General features: G+C 54.5%; 8 protein-coding genes across 11 annotated transcripts; 5 read left to right on the forward strand and 3 right to left on the reverse strand.

The window, feature by feature from the left end:
* Positions 1-287: 287 nt before the first annotated feature.
* H257_02624 (hypothetical protein) lies at positions 288-1,344 on the reverse strand. The gene has a single exon (XM_009826345.1). The coding sequence runs from the start codon at positions 917-919 to the stop codon at positions 458-460; it is 462 nt and encodes a 153-aa protein (XP_009824647.1). The 5' UTR covers positions 920-1,344; the 3' UTR covers positions 288-457.
* Positions 1,345-1,595: 251 nt separating this feature from the next.
* Positions 1,596-3,043, reverse strand: H257_02625 (hypothetical protein; the record flags this gene model as incomplete). Its single annotated transcript, XM_009826346.1, has 1 exon — positions 1,596-3,043. The coding sequence occupies one exon, from the start codon at positions 3,041-3,043 to the stop codon at positions 1,649-1,651; it is 1,395 nt and encodes a 464-aa protein (XP_009824648.1). The 3' UTR covers positions 1,596-1,648.
* Positions 3,044-3,154: 111 nt separating this feature from the next.
* H257_02626 (hypothetical protein) lies at positions 3,155-4,372 on the forward strand. 3 transcript variants are annotated; one of them, XM_009826349.1, is made up of 4 exons: positions 3,155-3,309; positions 3,373-3,608; positions 3,684-4,119; positions 4,172-4,372. In XM_009826349.1, exons 1-4 carry the CDS (start codon positions 3,191-3,193, stop codon positions 4,287-4,289), a joined length of 909 nt encoding a protein of 302 aa, XP_009824651.1. In that variant the 5' UTR covers positions 3,155-3,190; the 3' UTR covers positions 4,290-4,372. The 3 variants fall into 3 exon arrangements, with proteins under 3 accessions (XP_009824651.1, XP_009824649.1, XP_009824650.1); XM_009826347.1 differs by having other exon boundaries at positions 3,373-4,119; XM_009826348.1 differs by having other exon boundaries at positions 3,684-4,372.
* A 31-nt stretch (positions 4,373-4,403) lies between these two features.
* Positions 4,404-15,454, forward strand: H257_02627 (hypothetical protein). Its single transcript, XM_009826350.1, has 9 exons — positions 4,404-5,369; positions 5,855-10,859; positions 10,949-11,109; positions 11,187-11,422; positions 11,485-12,692; positions 12,764-14,079; positions 14,431-14,624; positions 14,686-14,767; positions 14,820-15,454. The coding sequence occupies exons 1-9, from the start codon at positions 4,437-4,439 to the stop codon at positions 15,048-15,050; spliced, it is 9,366 nt and encodes a 3,121-aa protein (XP_009824652.1). The 5' UTR covers positions 4,404-4,436; the 3' UTR covers positions 15,051-15,454.
* On the reverse strand, positions 14,818-18,222 carry H257_02628 (hypothetical protein). The gene is made up of 5 exons (XM_009826351.1): positions 16,804-18,222; positions 16,398-16,733; positions 16,130-16,341; positions 16,015-16,074; positions 14,818-15,944 (listed from the first exon to the last, which is right to left on the reverse strand). Exons 1-5 carry the CDS (start codon positions 18,172-18,174, stop codon positions 15,146-15,148), a joined length of 2,778 nt encoding a protein of 925 aa, XP_009824653.1. The 5' UTR covers positions 18,175-18,222; the 3' UTR covers positions 14,818-15,145.
* A 561-nt stretch (positions 18,223-18,783) lies between these two features.
* H257_02629 lies at positions 18,784-20,184 on the forward strand. 2 transcript variants are annotated; one of them, XM_009826352.1, is made up of 5 exons: positions 18,784-19,047; positions 19,132-19,191; positions 19,261-19,410; positions 19,529-19,758; positions 19,823-20,184. In XM_009826352.1, the coding sequence occupies exons 1-5, from the start codon at positions 18,819-18,821 to the stop codon at positions 20,018-20,020; spliced, it is 867 nt and encodes a 288-aa protein (XP_009824654.1). In that variant the 5' UTR covers positions 18,784-18,818; the 3' UTR covers positions 20,021-20,184. The 2 variants fall into 2 exon arrangements, with proteins under 2 accessions (XP_009824654.1, XP_009824655.1); XM_009826353.1 differs by having other exon boundaries at positions 19,529-20,184.
* A 394-nt stretch (positions 20,185-20,578) lies between these two features.
* On the forward strand, positions 20,579-21,728 carry H257_02630 (hypothetical protein). Its single transcript, XM_009826354.1, has 4 exons — positions 20,579-20,813; positions 20,875-20,953; positions 21,013-21,178; positions 21,245-21,728. Exons 1-4 carry the CDS (start codon positions 20,677-20,679, stop codon positions 21,442-21,444), a joined length of 582 nt encoding a protein of 193 aa, XP_009824656.1. The 5' UTR covers positions 20,579-20,676; the 3' UTR covers positions 21,445-21,728.
* Positions 21,729-21,799: 71 nt separating this feature from the next.
* Positions 21,800-22,632, forward strand: H257_02631 (hypothetical protein). The gene has a single exon (XM_009826355.1). The coding sequence runs from the start codon at positions 21,816-21,818 to the stop codon at positions 22,530-22,532; it is 717 nt and encodes a 238-aa protein (XP_009824657.1). The 5' UTR covers positions 21,800-21,815; the 3' UTR covers positions 22,533-22,632.
* The last annotated feature ends 900 nt before the right edge of the window (positions 22,633-23,532 follow it).

Consider the following 23,532-nt stretch of genomic DNA (forward strand, 5'->3'; position numbering starts at 1 on the left):
TTGATTACTTTAAAGATCTCTGATTGGCTTAAAAAGAATCCGTAAATGTCGAATCATATAGTGCGTCTATAGTTATGACTCACCCAAAAATTTGAAATTTAGATATTTCTTGTGATCGACACACAAATGAAAGAAATCCTTTTGTGGAGTTCCTAGAATTACATTTTCAAGGATGTTGGCATTGATCATTTCGGATAAAAGGATATTTTTGGATGAGAAACTCCAAAATTTTGGGGTGCGTCTATAGTTTTGTCTCGGACTGTAACACTTTTGTAGCCAAATCATCACATAAACCTACGAGGCACTGACCGATTTGCACGCATGCATTATCTGGTCATTCCCAGCTCGCCATGGTGCTCCATTGGTTGATCATCGCCATCGCGACCACCGCGATCATTGCGTGCTTGGTGGTATCCTCAAACGCATCCGCAGGCTTAAGACCCCTAGGCTGGGGGTCTCAAGACCTGCGGATATACTTGAGCGCTTGGTACGGCGATGCATGTGCGCGGCTGTGTGCTGGTATCCTACCCCACACATGATCAACAACCTTGTGGCTGGTCGTATGTTTTCCGCGCGCAACAACGCGACTCCCCAAATGCAGGTGATGGAAGACAAAGGCCACCCACAGGCAGCTCCATCTGTTCCGTGCTCGAAGACCCCGACGATGTTCCTGGAGGACGCCATCGACCCCATCGATTGGTCGTTGCTGATCAAGTTCTTTCCATTTGACTTTACCAAGAGCGAGCCGGATCTGTGGGATGCGTCGGAGACGACCCCGTCGTCGGAGACGACCCCGTCGTCGGTTGTTCCGATCTTTGACCAGTCGTGTGCAGGAGTGCTCGAGGCCGCGTACTTTTCTCGCCGCCACCGTCCAAATCACCAAGTATGTCATCACGCTGCGCGTCATGGCCGACAACATCGGCAAGGTGGTCAAGAAGAAGGTGATTGTCCAGCTAATCCCGCGCTTGGGCTTGATGCCGTCCCACAGTTCCAAGTGCTCTTCGAAGTCCTTACGTCCTGGGCAACAACAAACGCGTCAGCAGCAGCCATGCGAAGGCCAATTTGGCCTGGTTGCCCCCATCAAGCCCCCCCCCGCCGAGATCGTCACAAGAAATTGCGTATACGCCACGGTGTCCACTACCAAGTTTATCATTCGAAACAACACGAGGTGAGTCATATACTTATGTATGCACTACTACATCAGGTGTGGCGGCCTGCCATACCACCGAGTCATAATACAGGCATATCCACCTGCATTGGCGACTTGCATACTCGTGGATTTTTGCAGTGACAAAACCACCGGTATGTACGTGAAGTTGCCCACACAGGGCCTTAGGTAGTAGGGACATGAAAGTAGTACAACATACCAGTGTGAGATCACTGCGTGGTGATGCGTTAAAGTTGTTTGGATAACCAACTAATCTAATGACTACTTCGATGTAAACAGTAGTAAATGCGATTCGTCTTTCGTCCACTCAATTCACATCACTGGTATGTACAGCAACAACATATTATTTCAACGTCAACCCCCCACCGTCAACCCAGTTGATCCTTAGGCATGCACACAACAATTGTCAAACACTACTAGTTAATGACTTGTACGATTCATTTCAGACCTACTCACTATCGTTGACGGCAAGCATCCCCTTCAAGCATGGAGGGCCACGAATGAATACGCCGAGTCGCGAGTGAATCCTACGTCTCCGCCGACAAAATGCGAGTACACTTGAATGTCCAACTCATGTTCAGGATCGTCCACCAAAGCTTGCAGCAACATGCGCACGGTGTCTCGTACATCGTTCACTGTCATGAGAAGTGGTGTGTGCATTGCATGCTTGTCGGCGACGGCGGCGGCGGGGATGTGGCCCACCAACCCCTGCATGGCGGCGTCTGGCACTCGCAGGCGCATGCGATGACCGAGCCGATCTCGGATATGCAGAAACGCAGGGCGGTAGCGCCACCGCATTGTCTTAGTCCCTTGGCATCGGTTCACACACGGTCCGTACAGTCGAGGCACGACTTCTGTGGGTTGCTCTGGTAACGAACACTCGCACCATGCGCAGTAGCCTTCCACGAGAAGGCCAACTTGCCAACACGATGATAATGACGGACTAGGAAACGAAAGCTCGAGCGATTCGACGATGACGTCGCGCACCACGAGCCGGCCGTGGACGTGGCTGTCGGCGGCCTCGGCGAAGGAATCGCATGTGACCAGTGGCGGCAGCAAGGCTGGAGCGGCGTCGTGAGGATTGGCGCACGGAGAATGGGCGAACGGAGCCAAAGAGGACTCGCCCGTGGTGTTGGCCATGAGCGAGTGCCGCAATGTGTTAAACGTGATCACGACATGCCGCACTTCCACGAGGGTGTGGAAGGCGATGGTCCGGACGTCGAAATGGTCATGCCACACGTTGAGGATCATGCCGTCATCCGGACCGTCGACCATGACGAGTTGACGAAGCTGCGCCGAGAACTTAGGGTCGTCATCGGATGTGGAAGTGGTTGTGGTGGATTGGAATGGATCGTGGCGAAGCAGCGGGCGAAGGCGACAGACGACGTGCGCGAGCATATTTTCGCGCAAGTCCTTGAGGGTCACGGTAGACACGCTGCCATGTTGGCCAAAGCCTACACCCTTTGCATGCAGTTCCTTGATCCACTCAACGACGGGCATGATGGACGTGAACGGGACGTACAGATGCTGGGAAGACACATCTTGGAACTGGTTCTGCCGCACGAGCACCGTGTACATCGAATGAGATGTCAAGTGCGCCTCGTTATTCCCGCGGAAACAGCGGATCGCAATGTCTTGGAAGCACACAATGTCACCGGCTTGCAACCGCCGCCCCACCACGGTGCAGTCGTCCGACCACACATGGAGCTTGAAGTAAGGAAGACTTGGATCTCCTATCCATATGGACGAGTGTTTTTTGTCTTTAAGCTTGTCCCGATGGATCTGATGGACATATGCCAAGAAGGTTGCCGCAGACGTCGTCGCCGCCGCGCACTTGGCAATGGGTTGCAAGTCCAGGTGGCTGAACGAACTCATATGATTCCAATCTAGCATTTTAACCAATCCAATCGCTTGTATATATAATATGCAGCCAATCCAAGCGTTTAAATACATAAATGTATGTTTGATTGGTTAAAATATCGATTCCACAACAGCACGCATCAAGATCATTTCCATCGGACCATGTTCGCCGACGATGAGTTCGCGGCGCGATGCTGTGTCTGTGGTACGTCCCTGGAGGACGACTCGAACGTCCTGAACACGACGATGAAGATGCGCATCTCCAAGTGTGGCCATCGCTAGTACGTACACATCCCATGAGAACTCACATGTATGATGGGCCTTGACGGTATTTCTCTACGAAGTTGCGATCGGTGCGTGAAGCTCGAGTTCCAGAATCACCGGGAAATCACATGCGCCAAGCCTGGATGCGGGAAACTCGTCAAGAAATCGCAGCTCCAGGACAAGACAAAGGAAGAGCAGGACTTTAACAAAGACGTGACGATCCGCAAGAAAGTGCTCAAGACGTACAACAAGACCGGAGAAGATTTCAATTCGCTGGACGAATACAATGCTTATCTGGAGGCCGTCGAGGATTTGAGTACGTCCATCAACATGTCTTGCTGCTTTGTAGATCCGTGTTTCTGCATGGCGACGTTCATGAACATCCATGTAGTCTTTGACCTGCTGAGCGAAGACGACGCGGTGAAGGACGCCGCAAATGCCAAATGGAAGCAGTACAAACAAGAAAACACCCTATTGATCAACGCCAACGAAGCGAAGAAGGCAGAAGAAGAGCGCCGGATTCTCCACGTCATCGAAGAACAGCGCCGGGTGACGGACGACCGCCGCCGCGTCCAGCAGCAGGAAGATAACAAGTTCCAGCTCGACGTCCAGCGACAAAAGGCGCAGCTCATGGAGGTGGCCTTGGGAGAACGAGATGAGAAAGACGTCGAGAAGATTGTGAACCCCACGACAGCGATCCCCATCGACCAACCGCTGAGTGCAGAAATGGAAGCCGCCATGATGGGCTTCCAGCCGGGGTTCTTTGGCGGAGGACCGCAACCCGTGCCGGTCCATGGCGGGAAGAAAGGGCATGGCGCGGCTGACTCGTATGACTTCATGTTTCTCAACGTAACATCGCATGCATGATCATGTTCGTAGGAAACAATTGCGCGCCTTGCAACAGCGCGCAGGCGGGTACGATCCCCAGACGTCCACGAACCGCAACGTGGAGGAGGCGTGGTCTGGCGTGTTCATCAAGCTAGGCATCTCTCATTGAAGCATGTCGGGATACCATCCATCGTCCATTCTTATCAGGTTTTCGAACCGTAACTGTCAAAAAGGGATTTCCGGATACACCAGTCTTGTATCCGTATAATATTTTGCTGCAATTGCGGCGGCAGCATAATTCAACGCGCCCATCATCATGATCGACGATGTGGATGACGACAGCTTGGAGAAGGAGCTGAAGGAGTCTGCGATATTCTCGCCGCAAGTAGATGAGTTGCATCTCCAGGCACACGACTTCTCGCACTTCGATGGACCTGCGTTGTCGCTGTGGCATCTGCGACAACTCTTGCTGGCGCCGCGAGGATCGTCCCGCACGGCGGCGACGACGTCGACCATGTCGCCTTCGACGCTTCACACGTTGGCCACGCAGTTCATGCATTCTATGAGCGTCGAAGAAGAGGTGGATATGGTCCACGTGTCGTTCGTGCCGGAACCCGACTCGACGTCCACCGCGTTGCCAACGACGACTTCAGTTGGACCGTCCCCGTCCGACCTTGCCGACTTTCGACTGCACATTGCGCCGCAGTCGAATCTGTACCTGTCGTATCGCAAGTACCGCGTCGCGGTGTGTCTCGACGCGAGCCCTTCTACGCTCTCCATCGACCCCATCTCCGGCACCCTAATCCTGGACATGGCGTTCCAGGCGATAGACCTCTTGCTCCAGGGTCTCGTCGAGCCTCCGCCTTCTTCTACATCAGCATTTGTCTTCCCCGAGATATACTTGTCGGTCATCGTACAAGGCGCGATGGTGGATTCGCTGTGCGTGCTGGTGCAAGGCGTGACGCTGCATGCCGCCAACGTCCGCGAAGTCCTCGCGTTGGTGAAACACCGCCTCCAACTTCTCGAAGACGACTGGGCCAAGAAGTTGCCATCTCCTTCCTTCTCTGACCCCACCTCCCTCGCCACATCCCTCCAGAACTCCATCTTCGCCCTCAATTCCCTTCCCCACGACGCGTCGCCCATGCTCTTCCTCGTCACCGACGGCGTCGTGGACCTTCCCAACATGTACGCGTACGACGATCTCATGATGCAACTCGCACGGCACAACATCCAATGCCACGCCATCCAGGTATAACCATACCTTCTTGTCCTGCCCTTTTATCCCCTACATATATATATATATATCTGCCCTTTTATCCCCTACATATATATATATATATTATATATATTGGTGGATTTGGTACAAATTTCCAGACCCCGTCGAATCGAATCACGCCGGCGAATCGAATCACGAATCAACGCTATTGGCTAATCCAATTTTGAGTGTGTTTGATTGGCTCTTACAGAAATGGCAAGTATAGTCAGCCAATCCGAACTCCAGCGTGATTCAATATTGATTAGACCAACCACGCGAATTTTGGAAGTTTATAGCGAATTCACAATATATATATCCTTCTGACGTTCTATCCCAAATCATTTTTGTATCCGTTGTATGCCAATATATTCGATGGCGCTGTGATTCCCATTCCTTTATCTCGATATGGCTCCAGTCGTTGGCATTACATTCTTGTCAACGTTGTTTAACGTTATACAACGGTACGTTGTGTATCGTAGATCAGCGGGGGGTACCAGCCCCAATGTGCGTTTGGGTACGTTCCCGACACCGACCTCCTCCGATTCCTGGCCGACGCCACGGGGGGCTCCCTCTTTGACGTCCCCACGCTACATCTCCTCGTCCAATCCAGGTCACACCCGCTGTGCGCCAATGGCCTGCAGCCGGTGCTGTTCTTCAACCCGTCGCTCGTGGTACCCCGCGCCCACTCTTGGGACATGCCGCAGGTGGTCGACGCCGAGCCCCTGGCCGCGTTGAACGCGTTCCGCCCGCTTCGCCTCTTCCGGGAAAAGATCCACGAGTACAAGATGCGCGGGAGTGTGCTCAAGATTGTGCAGGCGCGGCTACAAGAAGGCTTTTTCGTGTCCAAAGTGACAGTCGACTCGGCCGTGGTCGTGTCGTGCTTGTTGCAGTGGAAGTCGGACATTTGGCTCGAATACACGGTCACCGCCAACTTTATGTCGAACGACATGACGCTGCGGGTGGACGTGCTCGCGCCGGCCAAGTTCCTCGACGAGTTTGCTACGAAACAGCGAAATGGTGGGGGACTTGTGTTTGACGGCGGGCCTCCAGGATCGTCGTCCACTGCTGGAGCGAACGCATCGACCCTTGGGTTTGCAGCTGCCCCCCCGCCGTCCACTGCCGTGTCCTCCATGCTTGACCGATCGAATGCATCCACCAACTCGGTCATAAGCAGCCCCACAACCAAGGCGCTCCACACGTTTCTCAAGGACCTGCACGAGCGCGACCGCATTTTGCTCCACTTGATGTCTGCCATTCAAATGCAAGCGACGCTCGACACGGAAACAAAGCCGATTTTGAACCTGTTTTCCCGGACCGCGACCGCCGTCACGTCGGCGCACCCAGTGTTTACCCTGCTTGGGGACTTGTCGCCGTTGTTGTGGCATCGGTGGTTCCACGTCGAGCGCTTCGAGCTGATCCACGTCGAGTGGACCGCACAACACAGCGCCGACACGGCGTTCGTAGCTGCCGACGCGCTGCACAAGTGGGCCACCATGCAGCTCAGCCCCAACAATTACCTCAAGTTTCTCGCCGACGACATGCGGAGGTCGTTGTCGAAACCGTCCGTGTCGTCCCCGGCCCTCGCCGGACACACATCATCGGCCAAGTCGACCGTGAATCGAAAACAGCGCGGGTCGCTGATTTCACTCGCGGCGGCCGCGGCAACCACCGCCCCCGCCCAAAAGAAAGCCGTGTGCTTTGTCCGGTTAGAACGATCGTCCACGTCGGCGATCGTGGTCGTACACGTGGCATTTTACGCGGCAAAGACGGCGATTCGCAAGGCGGTGCTAGCCGACTTGAAGCGATTGCTGCACTCAAGTGCAACTAACTCCCCTGGGGAACCGCGAAGTCCGGGCCTGGTCGTGAGCCACCGCCTGATCCAACGCCTGCTGCTGGAGCCCCCCGCGTTGACGTGGCTCATCGCACCAGAGCAGCCCGTGGCGGCCTTCACCCACCCGCCGAGTTGCTGCGGGGGGTCAGGCGTGTCGATGCCCGTGTTTGCCGCGTCCATGTGGCACGTCGTGTGGCTGTGGCACATTCCCCCGCCGCATCAAGTCGAAGCCATGCGGCGGTTGCAACTGAACAGACAGCGCCAGGGAGGACTCGTGACTCTGCAAGCGACGCCGACGTTTGTGTTGCTGGCCCAAGAGGTGGTCGTGTGGAACAGCGGCCGGCCGACGGCGGCGCTGTATCAGTGCGCAATCTCGGTCGTGTCCGATACCACCGTTATGACGTCGTTCTGGATGGAGCCTGTGACCGGCTACATCGATGCGACTTCGTCGTGTCTGACAGAAAACTCCAGACATCAGCCGCCGGCAATGTTTGGAACTCCCCCCCCGGCCTTGACCGCGTCGCCCTCGACGAAGCACGACACCGCCGCCACGAGGCTTTCGGATACGCAATGGTTTGAGCAAATGCAGCAACAACTGTACCAAGCCGACTTGCATGTCTTGTCGTGTCTGCTGACGTTCTACCGTATCGTCCAGGCCGCCAAAGATGGCATCCGGGTCGTCCAGCCCCCCGACGACGTCGTGCTCCCCTGTCCACTCAATGGGTTTCCGGTCCGGAACTCACCATTTAGCGCCGCCCGCCTCATGACTACCACCCCCCCCAGCACCGAGCGCTTCTTGCTGTACATGGCGAACGACAACACCGCCAACCAGCATTTGCACGCAATGCTTGTCGACTCGTTTGTGCGTTTGGCCGATTGCGAAGTGGCATGGACAGAGTTCAATCCACCGCCGCACACGGCATGTGGCCCGCTGTGGATCTCGCGGTCAAGTGCCACGTCAAAGTCAGATACCCCCGCGGCGCCCCCTCCCCCCGGCCGCTGTTTTGCCAAAGTCGTCGGGGACAATACGTTGCTGTTGGCGTTTGTTCCGACGTTGGACACCATGGTCGCACACGCCAGTTCTTGTACGTTATCGTCGTTGGAAGGGGGTGCATCCCCATCGGTCCGGCTCGACTCGGACGAAGAGACGGAGCGCCTGAAATGGCTGGCAGGGCTGTCGTCGTCGACGGTCGTGGCTCCCCCGATGGAGCACATGACGAGGCAAGACTTGGTTTGGTTTGACCAACGCCGCCACTGGATGGCCAACGACCCAAAACCGACGAGCGAAAACGAAGATTCAAGTCCCCCCTTTGACGTGCTGCCGATCCAGTTTTACGAGTGTTCGTTGCCGTTCAAGTCGCAGCCCGTCGTGACTGCTCAAAGCACCCCCGACTTGGACGCGTTTGTAGGTCAAGTTCGAGCTGCGCACAAACACAACTTTTCACACGGGGTGTACCACGCGCTGCGAAGTGGGGCGACCATCGAGCCCTGTGACTTGCTCCAAGCGCTTTGGAGCTGCGTGCATGTGCCGCTGGACGTGGACGTCACGCGTCTGCATGCCATGTTGCCGTTGGAATCACCCTGCTCGTCCTCAGCCAGTGAAGACGACACGAGCAGCAGCGACGAAGAAGAAATAGGACGAGGGCGACGAGGGGGCAACTTGGTTGTCCCGTCGGCGTCGCTAAATGAGGCGTTGTCGGCGCTGATTTCGGCGTCGTTGACGTCGATCCCGCATACCCAGTGGTATTACTACACGGGGACCGCCGCCGCCGATAACAACGACGACGACGACGACGAAGGCCATCAAGACGCCCCGGAGGAGGATGTCGCCGCTGCTGCGACGGACGGAAACGAGTCGTCTCATCGAAACCACGCGACGTTCTTTGTGCGCTTTGAATGCTGGCAGGACGAAGACGCGTCGTGGATGTCCGAGGCGACCTCTGGCGGCCGCCCGCGATCCAAAAGTGTGCGTGTGCTCAGTGCGTCCAACCACCTCACAGACGTCCTGAACAACATGGCCCAGCCCTACCGCCTCGTCTCGGATGACCACCCGACCACGTCGTTGATTGATCGTGTTCTGTTTTTGTCCAACCTGTTGAAGGACCCGCGTCATCCGCGCGTGTATCTCCGCCTCGTGGTCATGACCCTTGCGCCGGAACATGATGCCGCCAACCAGCCACAGACAAAGGTGCCTATCGTCCTCCGACGCCTTCGAAATGCCATCCAAGAGCTGTGCGCGCAACATGTGCTTGCGATCCTGCAGTGTCTGCCCCCGCGGTCGCTCGAGAGTCCGCCGCTGGGGGCGTTGGTCCGGCTCCTCTTTGACGAGCTGCCTGCCGCCAGTGTCCGCCAAGTCGAGTACCCGCTGGCGTTTCTGCCGCTGGAACTCCCCGACTGGCCGACGTTGCACTTGTTCCACGACCACTTGCTGTCCAACAACCCGTGGCTACGCCTCGTGCGATGCGACCAAGTGTACTTTGTGTTCGAAGGGGATGTCGAGCCCATCTTGTACTGGGCGTACTTTACCGTCGTCGCGGGGGGGGATTCCGTGTCACTTCAATTACACATCCCGACCTCTCGTGGAATGTCGACTGGTCTGGACGAGCTCGGCCTGCTCACAAGACTGCACCTTGGCATCGCCGCGACCGTCACCCAAGTGAATCAATTCCTGCTCTTGCAGCAAATGCACGAAACGCGGTCGTGTAGTCCGCTGCTGCTGCCGTCGCCACACAACACATCGTCGTCGTCATCCATCATGCTAGCGTCGGCCCGAAGCAGCAGCCACAACAACCTATTTGACATGGCGACTGGTGCGCCTTCGTCCACGTCGGTATCGTCGTCGCCCTTCTTTTGGCCGGGTCAGTTTGAATGCCCCCTCAAGTTCCAGACCACATTCGTGCTCAAGTCTCGGCTCGTGCCGCACTTGGCACTCAACATGCTCTGTTCGTCCGCCCTCGAGCAGTTTCAAGTGCACAACCGACACCACCTGTTTGTCTATCGCGACAAGCGAGGCCATGTGTTTTACATGACGTTGGTCGACAAATCACAAGGATCGTCGTCCGCCGCGATTGAACTCCAAGTATTTGGCATCCGAGAACCTAGCGACGAAATCACGGTCGAGCTGTGTCGTGTGCTCGAGCAAAAGCTGGACGATACGCTTCTGCGCATCCTCATGAAGGCCATGCCGACGATGAAAGCGGCGCCGCGGACTGTCGCAGGCGCACCTGGCTCGTCGTCGTCGTTGTCATCGTCATCGCGACAGAACAAACTCACCACATCCGACTTTGACTTTCTCGTGCCAGACATTGCCGTTCCGACTTTCACAACCACCCAGGTGATTCCTCCGGTCGACGGACTCTTGTTTTTGCACTTTGTCAAGGAAAAACTCGTCGAAACACCGTACATCCGACTCGCGCCTCCAGTGGACCCAGCGGACGAGGCCAAGGGAGCGGATCCGTTGTTGTCCGGAATAGCGCCGTCGTCAGCGCCGTCAAGTGCTTCGAGTGGGACCGCCGCCCTTGGAGACGAAGAGCCGACGACGCTATCGTTTGTGTTCAATGTCAACCCCGAACTCAGTGGTCGATCGGGATTTGTGGCGAGCCTTGGCAAGGGCTTGGCGTGGGTGACGTTGGAAGTCGTGGATGATACCCCGAGTACGACAGACTCCAGTATTATTATGGCTCCACCTGTCCTTTTGTGTGTATATGTTACAAATATTCTTTCATATACATGGGAATTGTAGTTCAAAGTCCGTCCGTGGCTAGCCCACCTGTATGGTCCAAAGTATTGGCAACGTGGCCCCAGTGTCCGCAGTCCCATCAGTCGGTTCGATGGCGCGTATACGTCCGAGGTCAATTGTCGACCGACTTGATGCAGGAAGTGCTCACGACAGCCGTGCACCAGGTAACGAACGTCCATATCGTCAAACTAGTTCTTTACCACAGCAGCACGATATAATAATCTATCTGTGTTGAGTGTAGGCGCTGTACGAATACGCGATCGAATCCATGTTGAGTCGACAGACGACGCCCCAGACGTCATACCATTACTCTGTCGAAACCGTGCGCGAACTGCGCAAGCTGATGGACAAAGCCGGCCACTTGTCGGCCACGACCATCACGCTCATGCAACAGCGCGATATTGTTCCGTCATACGACATTGAACACGTTGTCAAGCAACTTGCAGTGCCTTTCGAGCGGTTGCCTGGAAACGTCCAGTACGTGTCCATGTATCTACATGGAAAAATGATGTTGAGGGTATGTGTGCATGTTGTTATAGACCGCACGTATTCTTTCGCGCAGACAGCGATGTGCCATACGAGCCGTACGATGGAGGAGACAGCAGCAGCGGCGTTGGGGAGGAGGCGGCGGCGTCATACTCGTTTACCCACGCATTTACGTTTGTGTGTCCGATGGGGGCCGGCAGCGCGTTCACGTTTGACGAACCAGACAGGCTGAGCAAATCGTTCTCGGCGTCGTCGCTGCAATCCGTGGACACGCTGAACTCGCCCATGATGATCTCACCACGGCAATCGCATCCCAAGGACGACACGATGCTGCACTCGACCGTGTTGTCGCGCTCCCGCCATCTGTTTTACCAGGTCGAGCTGACCCACAAGGGACTGGTGTTTGCCAGCTACAACTGCCACCCCCATGTCCTCGACATCCTCAGCACCGGGTTTGCCAAGGCGCTTGGGTGGTGCAGTCTCCGGCAGACGCTGCTTCGAAGCATCCTGTTCCAAAAGCGGGGGTACGCGCTGGCGTCGCCCACCACCTGCTCGATGCTCCAACCCAGCGCCATGGTCGTACGCCCGCCGTCCGTGGTGGGCAAGGCGCCGGCGTGGACAGGGCGGGATTTTACAAGCACGTTGATCGCATTCACGCCCCAAGTGTTTCACGTGTTGCTTGACCACAACAACCCCCCCGCCCTCGTGACGGCGACCATGGTGCGGGCTGTCGACGGCATGGGGCTCGTCGAGTATCTCCGCGAAACGGGCACCCCCATCGAAGACATCCCTGCCATGCGACCGCGAGGCACGAGCAGTACCGTCTCGGAAAAGCTCGACACCAACAACCCCGTGACCCCAATTCCGGCCCCCGTCCCGCTGCCCCGCACGGGGGTCGCCAACCCGCCCCCTACCGCCACCGCGACGTCGGTACGCAAGGCCAACGTCCCACCCAACGCCACCAATGCCCTCATGGCGGCACGTGCCAGAGCTCGAGGCGTCGTGAAGGCCGCCCCCGTCGCCAGTACTGCCGCCGCGACTACGACGGACGACGCCGAAACGAAATTACCCCCCGCTTGGACGTTGACATTGAACAAGGACATGTTGGCCCCTCGGTCGTCATTGTCGAAAGCTGCGAATCATGTTCCTACGACGACAGCAAAGCAACCGTCAACCACGGCGTTAACTGCACCCCCCAAGGCCAGTCTCCCTCCCATTCGAAGGCTCTCCACATCCGAAAAAGCCACCTCCACTTGCAATGGTCTGTCCATCGTGTGTCTCGTGATATTGATTGTACGTAAGGGCCTCGTGATGATATGATTACTTTTTTAGAGCACTTGTGGCGGCACACGTTGCGCACGCTTCTGCCGTCGTCATTCAGCCATTACAATCAAAACGAACGCAATGAACTGCTCAAAGCGACGGACCCGCTGTCGTACCACGGAGCCAAGCTACGGTCGGCGCTGGACTTTCACGACCAGCATCGCATGCAGTACAATCAAGTGTACGACCTGTTCAAGTCGCTCATGGCGCAAGAGTGCCTGGCCGGTCGACCGATTCCGTCCTACGCCGTGGACCAACTCGTCGGATGTGGCCGGCTAATGCTCCATCGGCACTTTCTCGTGAGCTTCTCAGGCGTGTGGCCTTCGACTGCGTCTAACGTGGCACACCACGTGAGTGGCATGCTCACGCTGCTGTCGTATGAGATCCAGTTCATTTTCAACGACGTGTACGCGGCCGTGGGCCGTCTCCACGTCGACTTTCTCTGCCACGGTGGTACCGCCCCCAAAAGTACCCCCGCGACGACGAGTGCCAGTAGTAGTCCGGTGCAAACTTTGATCCACCAAGTGGCCACGGATCGCCCACACCTCCAAATCGCCCACACCGCAGCGTTCCGACAGGTGCTTGTGAAACATTTAGAAAAAGCAGGGTTCAGGGCGCTGCCTTCCCAGCCGCCACCGTGTCTAGTGTACGTCAAGAAAGTCACGGAAGGGTTGGTGCTGGTGGAGGTCCTGGACAAGGGAAACGGGATGACTGTACGTGCGTACTTTGTATCGGAGCGCGACGTGGTGAGTCTCGATGCCGGCCGACACTTGCCCCAGTCCAGCTACGTTCAGCTGACCGGGGACCAAGTCGTGTACACGATGGCATACGTGCAGACGCTGCTGCAGCTCAAGCCAATGGTGTACGACTTCGCAGTCGCCGACTTGCACGCGTACTTGCTCAAGACATTGGCCATGACCAAAGACCAGCTCAAGGCGCACTTGGTCGCCCCCCGTGACTTGCGCCACGTCACGAGTGGCATGGAAATGCTCATGGCCAAACACCCGAGCCCCCCCACGGGCGCCAACCACTGCATCACCGCGTTTGAAGTGGACGTCAACTTAGCCGAGGACGTGTCCTTGTTGGTGCGATACATTGCGTGCCACGCCAAGCGGTACTATGTGAGTGATTTGCTCGTGTTTGGCACCCCCAATGCCATCGCCGCGCGGTCTGTGACAGGGCACTTTCTCCGCAACGTCAACGGCAACGTCGAGTGTCCGTACTCACTGGTACTCACGAGCGTCGGCCCCAACACAGTTAAAGCGTTTGGGTTGCATATGCACCACAATCCGTTTCAGACGACCGAGCTCATGGGGGAAGTCGAGGTAATTAATGCATGCCGTGTCTTCATAGCTCGCGATTACTAGTATTGTCTTTCTTTTACCCAAAATTTGACCTTTTGTGCTGATTCGCCAAATCTATCGATCGATTGATTGTACTGACTTTTGTATGTAAGACTCGTCACACTAATTGAAGTCACATACTAATTCGATGTGGAATTGGCCGAAGCGAGAATTTGATCAGTGATCTGGTTTTTGACTGGTCGTTTATCAATTGTCTGCCGATTTGGTTCTTCTGCTCGTTCGATTGAGCACCCCACTACTCACTCCAATTTCGAATCGAATATCTTGACAATACTGTATTATTGTCTGAATGAATCAAATGTGTTTGTGTAGATATTTATTTTGGAGTTGCTCGACACCGCCCAAGTCGACTACCGCCGCGACGTGCTGTGGTCGCAACTGCTCTGCTCGGGCAAGTCCCTCGCGGTACAAGCGCAAATGCACCTGCCTCCGAATTGGGTGGTCGAAGTTGGGCCAGAGCAATTGGAGGAATGCCTGGCGTTGTCAGTTCGAACGCCATTTGTCTCGTACGTTTCGTGATATTGGTCTATAGTGTTGTTGAAACTCACACGATTGTGATGGTGGCAGCATCGACCCTGTCCTTGGCGAGTTGCTCAAGCTGCCGGTCCCGTGGCACGAGTTTGCCTCGCTTCTGGAAGCCGTCCACAAAGTACGTTTCTATTAGACGACTCACGCGGATTCCAATATGTGTGTACTTGTAGGAAACGATGCGCGAGTACCATTTCAAGGACACTCGGCATGTCCTGCTCATGTGCGTGGGGGCTCGAGACATCATGATTCACATCCAGCACGACTCGACTTCGCACGTCCAGATGGAAATATGTCGACGGGACGCGCCCCCCAACGGCATGCTGTCCCCAGAACAGCGCAAGACGCTGCGAGATTTTGTCAATCACATCGTGTACTGGCTGTGGACGCAACTCAATTCGTAAAGACCCAGTTTGTCCAATAATTATAGTATGAGTTCTCTCGTTGTACTGGTCATCGTCGTGGAGATGGTGTAACGTTAGTGGGGTTGGTAACATCGCTATCGCTCGTGCACCACCAACCGTTCCTTGGCCAGTTGTAAAAACATCTTTTTGAAACCTGGACCGTATATCCGAGGCTTGAACTTTGCAGGGTGGACGCCTTCGGCCGTGGTCGACGTGGTTTCGTGGCTACTCTGACTGGTCGTGTCACTGCCATGCTGCTGCTGCCTCCTTGCCCGCGGAGATTGCGACGTTCTCGAGGCAGTCGACGACGAGGTGGCGGTGGACGCGGACGTTTGGGGTCGCGAGTTGGCAGGTGCTTTGCTGGCGGACGGAGGCCGAGCTGTAGGTGGCTTGGTGGCTTTGGCGGACGATGGGCGGGCTGATGCAGGTCGGGGCTTTGGCTTGGCGGGGGTGCGAAGTTCCTTGTACGGTGAATCGTCGTCATCAAAGGCGTTGCCCCCCTCCTCATCGGCGTCGTCCTCGTCGTCGTCCTCGATTACAGCAATATCTTCGTATTCGTCGAGCTCGTTGGGTTGTGTGGCGGGGGGGGCTGGAGCGGTAGTAGAACCGGGGGGGTTGTTTTGGAGCTTCTGTAACTCGAGTTGTTGCTGGGCTCGATGGAACTTAACTTTCCGCTGCCATAGACTGTGATGGTGGAAAAAGTGGCGACGTTTCGACTTAAACGGGTTTGCACGGTACGAGACGCTGCTGCTGCTACTACAAGACCGAGCAGAGCTCGGGCGAAGGTAATGCTGGGGGTCATTCTCGGCCGATTGGCGGCTGCGGGCTGAGGCAGGCCGAGCCGAGGCAGGACGAGCTGTGGCAGGTCGAGAAGACGAAGGTGCGGCATGGGCCCTAAAGAAACCTCAAGATCAGCCACGCCGTCGGTCGATCCAGCAACATGAAGATGCGATGATGAACATACGTGGCTTTGTCAGGGCTAGTAGCGTCGGCAGACCATACGTTGGCCTCAGGGGTTAGTTTCCTATGCCCAGCCAATACGTAAGAACGACCGTATCAAAAGGTCATTTCGTTCGTACATCGAGTGCCGTCGGTGATGGGGAGATGGACCACCATTGGTGGCCGAATGGGGTGGTCGGGCTTGGGGGGCCGAGTTTGGGCGCGATGGCATCGGCGTGCCTTCCCGCATCGGGTTTGGGGGGGTGGCCATCGGCACTGTGCCATTCTTCGTCATGGTTACGTACGTCATGGCGTCTTGGGCCCGTTGTTTGTGCTCGTCTTGTGTGTGTCCCTAATATACATACACCACAACGTCAAGTTCAAACAACTCACGCAAGGAAGTTGTACCCAGTGGTCGCCGTCGCCGTTGTAATCCGGAGGCAGTACGTGGCGACAGAACTCGGTGAGGTCGATCGTGCCGCTGTGGTCGGAATCGTAGCGATTGAACAATCCGTTTGCTTGGGCGTCGTTTAGGCGAAAGCCGAGCAGGAGCAGCCCTTGTCGGAACTCGAGCAACGTAATCCCCGTCGACTTTTGAAAGATTTTGTACACTTGGCGAAACGTATCCGAGGACCGCGTGGTCTTTTGCGTGATCTTTTCCCGCAGCTTGAACTGGATGTTGTCGAGCGACCAGTTTGTGATTTCCACGCGGTTTAAGTGCGAGTCTGGGTTGAGCTTTTTGCTCTAGATACACGACACATCATCCCCATGAAACCCAAACTGATGAAATTCCCTCCGCACGACGACGACGTACCTCGGCTTCGATGCGGTGCATCTCGTCCGCTTCGGCTACCCACGTGCCCCCCGAGTAGTCTGCTGGGAGCACGCCGCGCACAAACTCGGGCAGGTCGATGTCTCCGCTGCCGTCAATATCGTACTTGGCAAACAACTTGTCCGTGTGCTCTCGATTCAGGTCCAGCCCGAGCTCGGCGAGGGCGTCGTGGAACTCTTGCCGACGGATGCCGCAGGACTTTTTAAATATTTTGAACGCCTGCCGAAAACAATCGGACGACTTGGACGTGTGCTGTTCAATCTTTTCGCGTAGCTTTCGCTCCATGTCTTCGATCGTCCACGCGCGCTCGACCGACTGCACAGCCATCTGATACCGCTTCCGCCTCGCTTCTTCGCGTTTTTGGCGCTGGACGTGGGCGTTGATGTACTTAATGGACGAATCGTCCAACGAAATGCCTTGGACAAACTCGTTCAGGTCCAAGTCGCCCGACTGGTTGACGTCGAACGTGTTGAATAGCTGCTTGTTTTGGTCTGGGGACAGTCGAAACCCGAGCTGCAGCAAGCCTTCGTGGAACTCGTCCATGGTGATGCCAGACGCCTTGGCAAAGATCTTGAACGCTTGCCGAAATCGGTCGGACGCTTTCGACGTGCGCTGGTCGATCTTGTCCCGTATCCGCTTGACCACTTCTTCGAACGGAATGTTGTCCCCGAGGGGGGTCTCGTGCTGTTCTCGGGCCGGATGGTGGTGCGTGAGCATGGGTTTGTGGGCGAGTCGGTCCGTCACTGTAGAGTGTTTGTGTCGCGGCGGAGGCTGCTCGCTGTGACTGTTGGGTGGATGAGTGATCACGTCAGACATGATCACAGACGTCGAATTCCTGACGTTGTGCGGCTGCTTTGGTCTTGCGGCGATTCCTCGTTTGGGAGGCGTCGGGGGCTCGTCCTGCCGATCCTCGTCGTAGGATCGTTGCTGTACTATGGTGGGTATCGGAGCCGATCCTTTTCGACGAAACTGAAAGACACCGTTGAGAAATTTGGTCCGGTCCAGCGTTCCCCGGCAGTCGACGTCGTACTTGTGAAACAACGCGTAACTTTGCTGGCGGTTGGCCGAGATGCGAAACTTGAGCAGCAGCGCGTGGAAGCTCTGCGGCGTGATGGCGTCTGTACTGGTGAAGAGCCGAAACGCGCGGTCGTGTCGCTCGTTTTCCACGGGAATGAGCTCTTCCAGCTTAGCAACCAGCTTTTTTGTGAGCACGTCGAGCACGGTGGTGTGCGTGCCCCCTTGGGCGAGCAGAAGTTTCTCCTTGGCTGTGAGTTTCCTGTGTCTTAACATCGCCACGCGGGACTTCTTGGAGGAGATGCAGTTGGAGCCAACCACACCCACGAGCCCAGACATCGTCGCGGCTCTGCACGATCAACTCGCCGAACGGTCTCTGGATATAACCTCACCCAACTCGACCTAAATTTAGCCGCACTCCTGAAACCTGAACGATCCGGATAATTTCCGGAGAGTGCCCTTTCCTTGTGAAACGGTTGTGCAAAAAGGTCTGATCACCACACACCGCAACTACTGTAACTGATTAGCGTTATGCTATCATCATGTACATACTACAGTAGTAACTTGCAACAAGGCAACTTGCAGGAAAACAATGGCTGTGGATATAACCGTGTAAGACCATGGAGCTAACGATCACCATTATAGTGCACTGCGATCGCGAAAGTTGGAGCAGGCCCGTAGAAGCACTCGGCCCAAAGTTACCACAATCCAATTCAAGTCTCTTTCCGCATCTGAAGACGGCTCGTTGACATTTTACTCCATGCAATCTCAATGGATGTTGGGGCTGTCGATACGTACGTAACCCCATACTACTACTACTACTACATAGTATTATAGTACTACTACGTAGTATTAATTAATACCTATTAATAGTATTCGTGATGACGAATGGTGTCATCCGGTTATATTTACCGGATCATTGTTGCCGCTGTCCTTTCGTTGATTGTCGCGCTACTGTACTACTACTAGATGTACTAGTACTGATGTTTCGGTTCAATTTCGACAACGACGGCACTGCTGCCGCCGCCAACGCTTCACCAACGGCAGATGCTGCATTATCGCAGAGCGACTTGGTCCAGAAGCGTCCTGCAGTGCTCCATCGCGCAGCTCCATTGACACACGCTTTCGATGCCGATCAGTTCATTGTCGTGCCAGTGGGGCCATCAGTATCGATGGCAGTGGTGAACCAGCACCACCCTCGATTTCTCTCGCGTAAGTCTGTCATTAGAAAGCCCGTACATGCACAAAGAAAGCACCATCTGATATGTATTGATTCGAATGCTTACATTTGCTTAGGCACGGGCGAACTCGCCAACTTGCTCATAACGTCAGACATCCAAACCGGAGTGTATGAAGGTACTACCCGTTCGTTCTACAACCAGGAATGACAAAGGATATTGTGACACCGTACGCCTATATTGTTAGGCGGGTTCAAGCTATGGGAAGGAGCCGTGGATTTGATTCAGTACATGACCGCAAATGCAGCCAGATTTCCCGTGCACGCTCACGGAGGATGGCGAGTCCTCGAGCTCGGGTGTGGCCATGGCTTGCCTGGCCTGCATGCACTGCAGCAGGGTACATTGCAGCCGTCTAAATCCATCGTTCAACCAGATGCACTTGGAGTGGTTATGCTGGCTTTTGATTCGACAAACAACCAGTTGTAGTGTGGTCGTTAACAGGACGACGACCGTAGGAGCGGCACAGGTTGTGTTTTCAGACTACAACCACGAAGTGATTGAGCTGGCCACGATTCCAAACACTCAGCGAAATGCGACCACGGACAAGGCCACGTTTTACTCGGGCGATTGGCACTTGATGTCGGAGCACATGGCCCAAGCCAACCACGGCACCGACGTCGAGTTCGATTTGATCCTGTCGGCTGAAACCATTTACACGGAAAGCGTCAGTGTCGAGTTGTTCAAGGTACACGAACGATCGACTCGATGTTGAACAAGCGTAGATGATGACGATGAACCAAACTAACTAGACCATTCGACGCCACTTAAAACGACGTGGCGGCGTGGCGCTGGTGGCTGCCAAATCGTACTATTTTGGCACGGGGGGCAGCGTCCACCACTTCAAGTCGCTCGTATCGCAAGATGCAACCATGGTGGCCCACACGGTATGGGAGAGCAACGATGCACGGTCCAACGTGCGAGAGATTCTCCAACTGGCGTTCGTGTAAACTGTGATTAACTGTACCGTACAGTTTCTACGTCAGCAGCACCACTGTGTCAACAATGGTGTTGTACTTTCGTGATTACGACAACAATATTGTTTTGGTTTGGGGCAAGAATCAACCGACCAAATGCGGTCAAGTCACCGTAATTGAGCTAGCTTATTCGTTGAGATTGGAACTGTTACCGTGAATGAACAGCGCTGATAGTTACTTGAAGTACTTCATTGCACGTCGTGAACAGTCGCACCACTGTCGAGCGTCATGTTAGTGCACATGTTCATTCGTGGGTGACTAGTAGGTTTAGTCGACATCCAACTCAACCGTGTTCATTGGTGGACTTCATGCGGTCGATTGATGATTGGTGGATTATCCGGATACCAATTACTTTCAAACAACTTCAAGTACCTAAATGTAAATGTTATAAGCACCGTTCATGACGTTTAAAATATAGCTTATTCACAACATAGTAAATATCAACGCATTTTGTACGGCTACATTTTGGAAAATATTTGCGGTGTCTGGGAGAGTGGCTTCGAAATACTATACTGTACGGATATTCCGTGGGTTGATGCAAAGTCGGCAAGTTGGTGCACCCGAATCAGCATTGTGATCGTCGAGTCATTGTGCAATTCGACCTCTACCCCTCTCACTCTGCACCTCCAATGCTCCTCCTCCAGCGAAGCTTCGCCCGCGCGTCGACTCTAGTCCCCCACTGCCGTCACGTCGTCAACGCCGCCCATGTTGACGTCATTCGCGGCACCGAGCCCAAGACGCCTGGCCCGTTCACCGTCAAGCAAGTGTACGTGCGTACACCTACTACCTATTTCCATCAGTCCATGATCGGCTTTGTGGGTGCTTAGAACGCCCGAGTGGAACACGGCAATTGCTGCGCGAGACATTGAGCCGAACGAAGTGATTGGCACAGCCCGCGGAACCATGGTACTAACGTTAGTCTTTCCTGCGCACAGTCGTTGGTTGACGATGCCACAACTGTATAGTACGATGCACCCACGAGGTTCACCATTCAAATGACCCACGACAAGCACGTCGAGATCTTTGGCGGGTTGGAGTACGCCAACCACTCGTGCAACCCGAACGCGTCGTTTGTCATGTCCGAGACCGACCCCGTGGTTCAAGTGGTGGCCATCCAGCCCATTGCCAAGGGTATGTCCATATTCACCATGTTCTAGACTACTGATGCACGTCTCTTATGGGGTTGGTATGCTGCAGGGACCGACATTACGTTTGACTACAACACGACGGAATGGGACATGGACGAGAAGTTTGACTGCCAGTGTGGGGACGCAGCCTGCCGTGGCCACGTCCACGGCGCCAAGCACTTGCATGATGCGGACGTGCTCAAATTACTCCCACATTTGTCAGCAAGCAACTTGCGCCATCTTCTCAAGCGCAAGCTTGTGCAGGGCTAAAACTCGACACGAATAGAAATGTATTTAACGTTGTCGCCGCACTATGCAGCATCCAGAAGTCCAAGAGCGTGCGCAACAAGGTACAAGTCGCTTGGAGACGCGCAGTCACAAGCTGCATAAGCACCCGAACGGAAAGGATATGGTCACCAGCTATTTCTATACATACCGGTGTACTAGTACTGACATACCTGAACTTTGCACGCAATGAAGAATGCGCCTGTATATTCTAATACAACGTGAAACCAAAAATCCTGTTAAATATAATGGAAAACAAGTCGCCTTGCATCGTATTTGGACCTTGACATCCATATGGTTCTTAATATTCGGATTATCCGGATGTGTGATGGTGGGATTTCAACAAACCAACCACCATGCAAGGACACATTGCGCGGTATCGGACAGCGGCGGCGGTGGAGATTTGCGTCAAGCAGGACACAAGACGTGTAGATGGGATGGGAGGAGAAGTGTGGCCTGGAGCGCATGTTCTCTGCGCGCACTTGGAGACGCATGTCGTGGCGTTGGACATCCTCCGCGCGTCCGTCCTCGAACTTGGAGCCGGGTGTGGGTTGTGCGGCCTGGTGACATCCGCGTTGGGTGCCCAGCACGTGGTTCTGAGCGACGAATACCCTGATTTGCTCCAGCTGAACATTGACCTGAACAAGGACTGGCTGCAACGCCCCGTGGAGGTGCGGGAGTTGGAATGGGGCCAGCGCCACCACGTTCCGGTGGATATGACGTTCGACATCATTTTGGGGAGCGAAATCACCCAAGTCGGTCGCAAGGCGCATCCTCCGCTCCTTCAAACGATTTCGTGGGTGTTTCATGCCAAGAGCGTGGCGCTGCTGTCCATGGACGCATGTCGGTCGTCGTGCGAAGGCGAGTGCGATCCGTTGAAGTGCACTGCCTCTCACTTTGTCAGCGTCTCGCGCGAGTTTGGCTTTGACGTGACGAAGCATCCGTCCGTGTGTCTCACGTCCATGGCGTCCGTCAACGCCTGCGTCGGCGCTTTGGGCCGCAAGTGGCCGCTCGATGGCACCGAGCTCAGTGCCGTGTTTGAGTTACGACGACGGAGCGACCATCACGAATAACAGAGCCATGTTATTCTACTGTACTGTTGTTACTCTATCAAACGTCTGGATAGTTAGTAATAACTTTAAGGAGGAAATGCTACAGTATGTACCTGCGGAATACAACTATGTCTCTGGAAGGAACCCCCGACGAATGAAGATGATGTGCTGGACATCATATTTTGAATTCCCCAGACTTGTACACCTGGAAATGAGAGCAAGAGACGAGGGGGGGGGACTGGTAGGCTTCGTACAATTTGAAGTCCGACCATTTTACTTCACGGCGGCATTTGGTTTCGGGGTTATCCACAAGATGTGTGCCTTCTTGCATCTTTGATGTGATCCCCTTTGCATATGTGACCAGGTTGATGATGCTGTAGGTTACTACTGAGAGTTTGTGGCTCAAATGCATGCCAACGACATCACGATGGTTTGATATGCTTCCTAACGTTATGCCGAAGTGCTCGGGTTAACGAGCGTAATTACCACTGATAGATTCGTCAAGAAGTAGACGTAATTCGGACAATGACATGCATCAACCTCATCAAGTTACAGTACCGTGTAGTGTATATAGGTTTAGATAGCTATATAGATTATATAGATTTGGACTCCTCTGTAAAATGATAAAAACCTCTGTACAATTATAAAGATGGATTGTTACACTTGATTATTGTATGCATGGGTAATGGACACTATCCGTATCCGGATAATTGGCCCGCCTCTGTCTAAATCTATATACATTACACGGTAGTATGCGCTAACTGTAAGTATACACGATTTACGAAACAAACACGAAACAAAATACACCAGACTACTAGCAATCACGAAACGTTTTTGTTTCGTAAATCACTTGTATCTAATTCCTGCTATCTTGAAATTTGTATCCGATTGCTTGTATCTTAGATATATGGTGATTTACGAAACAATCACGAAACATGCATACTATTAGTAGTACTACGTAATTTACTGTGGACAGATATCACAGCACAGACGCTGCTACACGTACCTCCTCCACCAGCAT

The sequence above is a fragment of the Aphanomyces astaci genome, assembly GCF_000520075.1.
Source record: "Aphanomyces astaci strain APO3 unplaced genomic scaffold supercont1.4, whole genome shotgun sequence".
NCBI lineage: Eukaryota > Oomycota > Saprolegniomycetes > Saprolegniales > Verrucalvaceae > Aphanomyces > Aphanomyces astaci.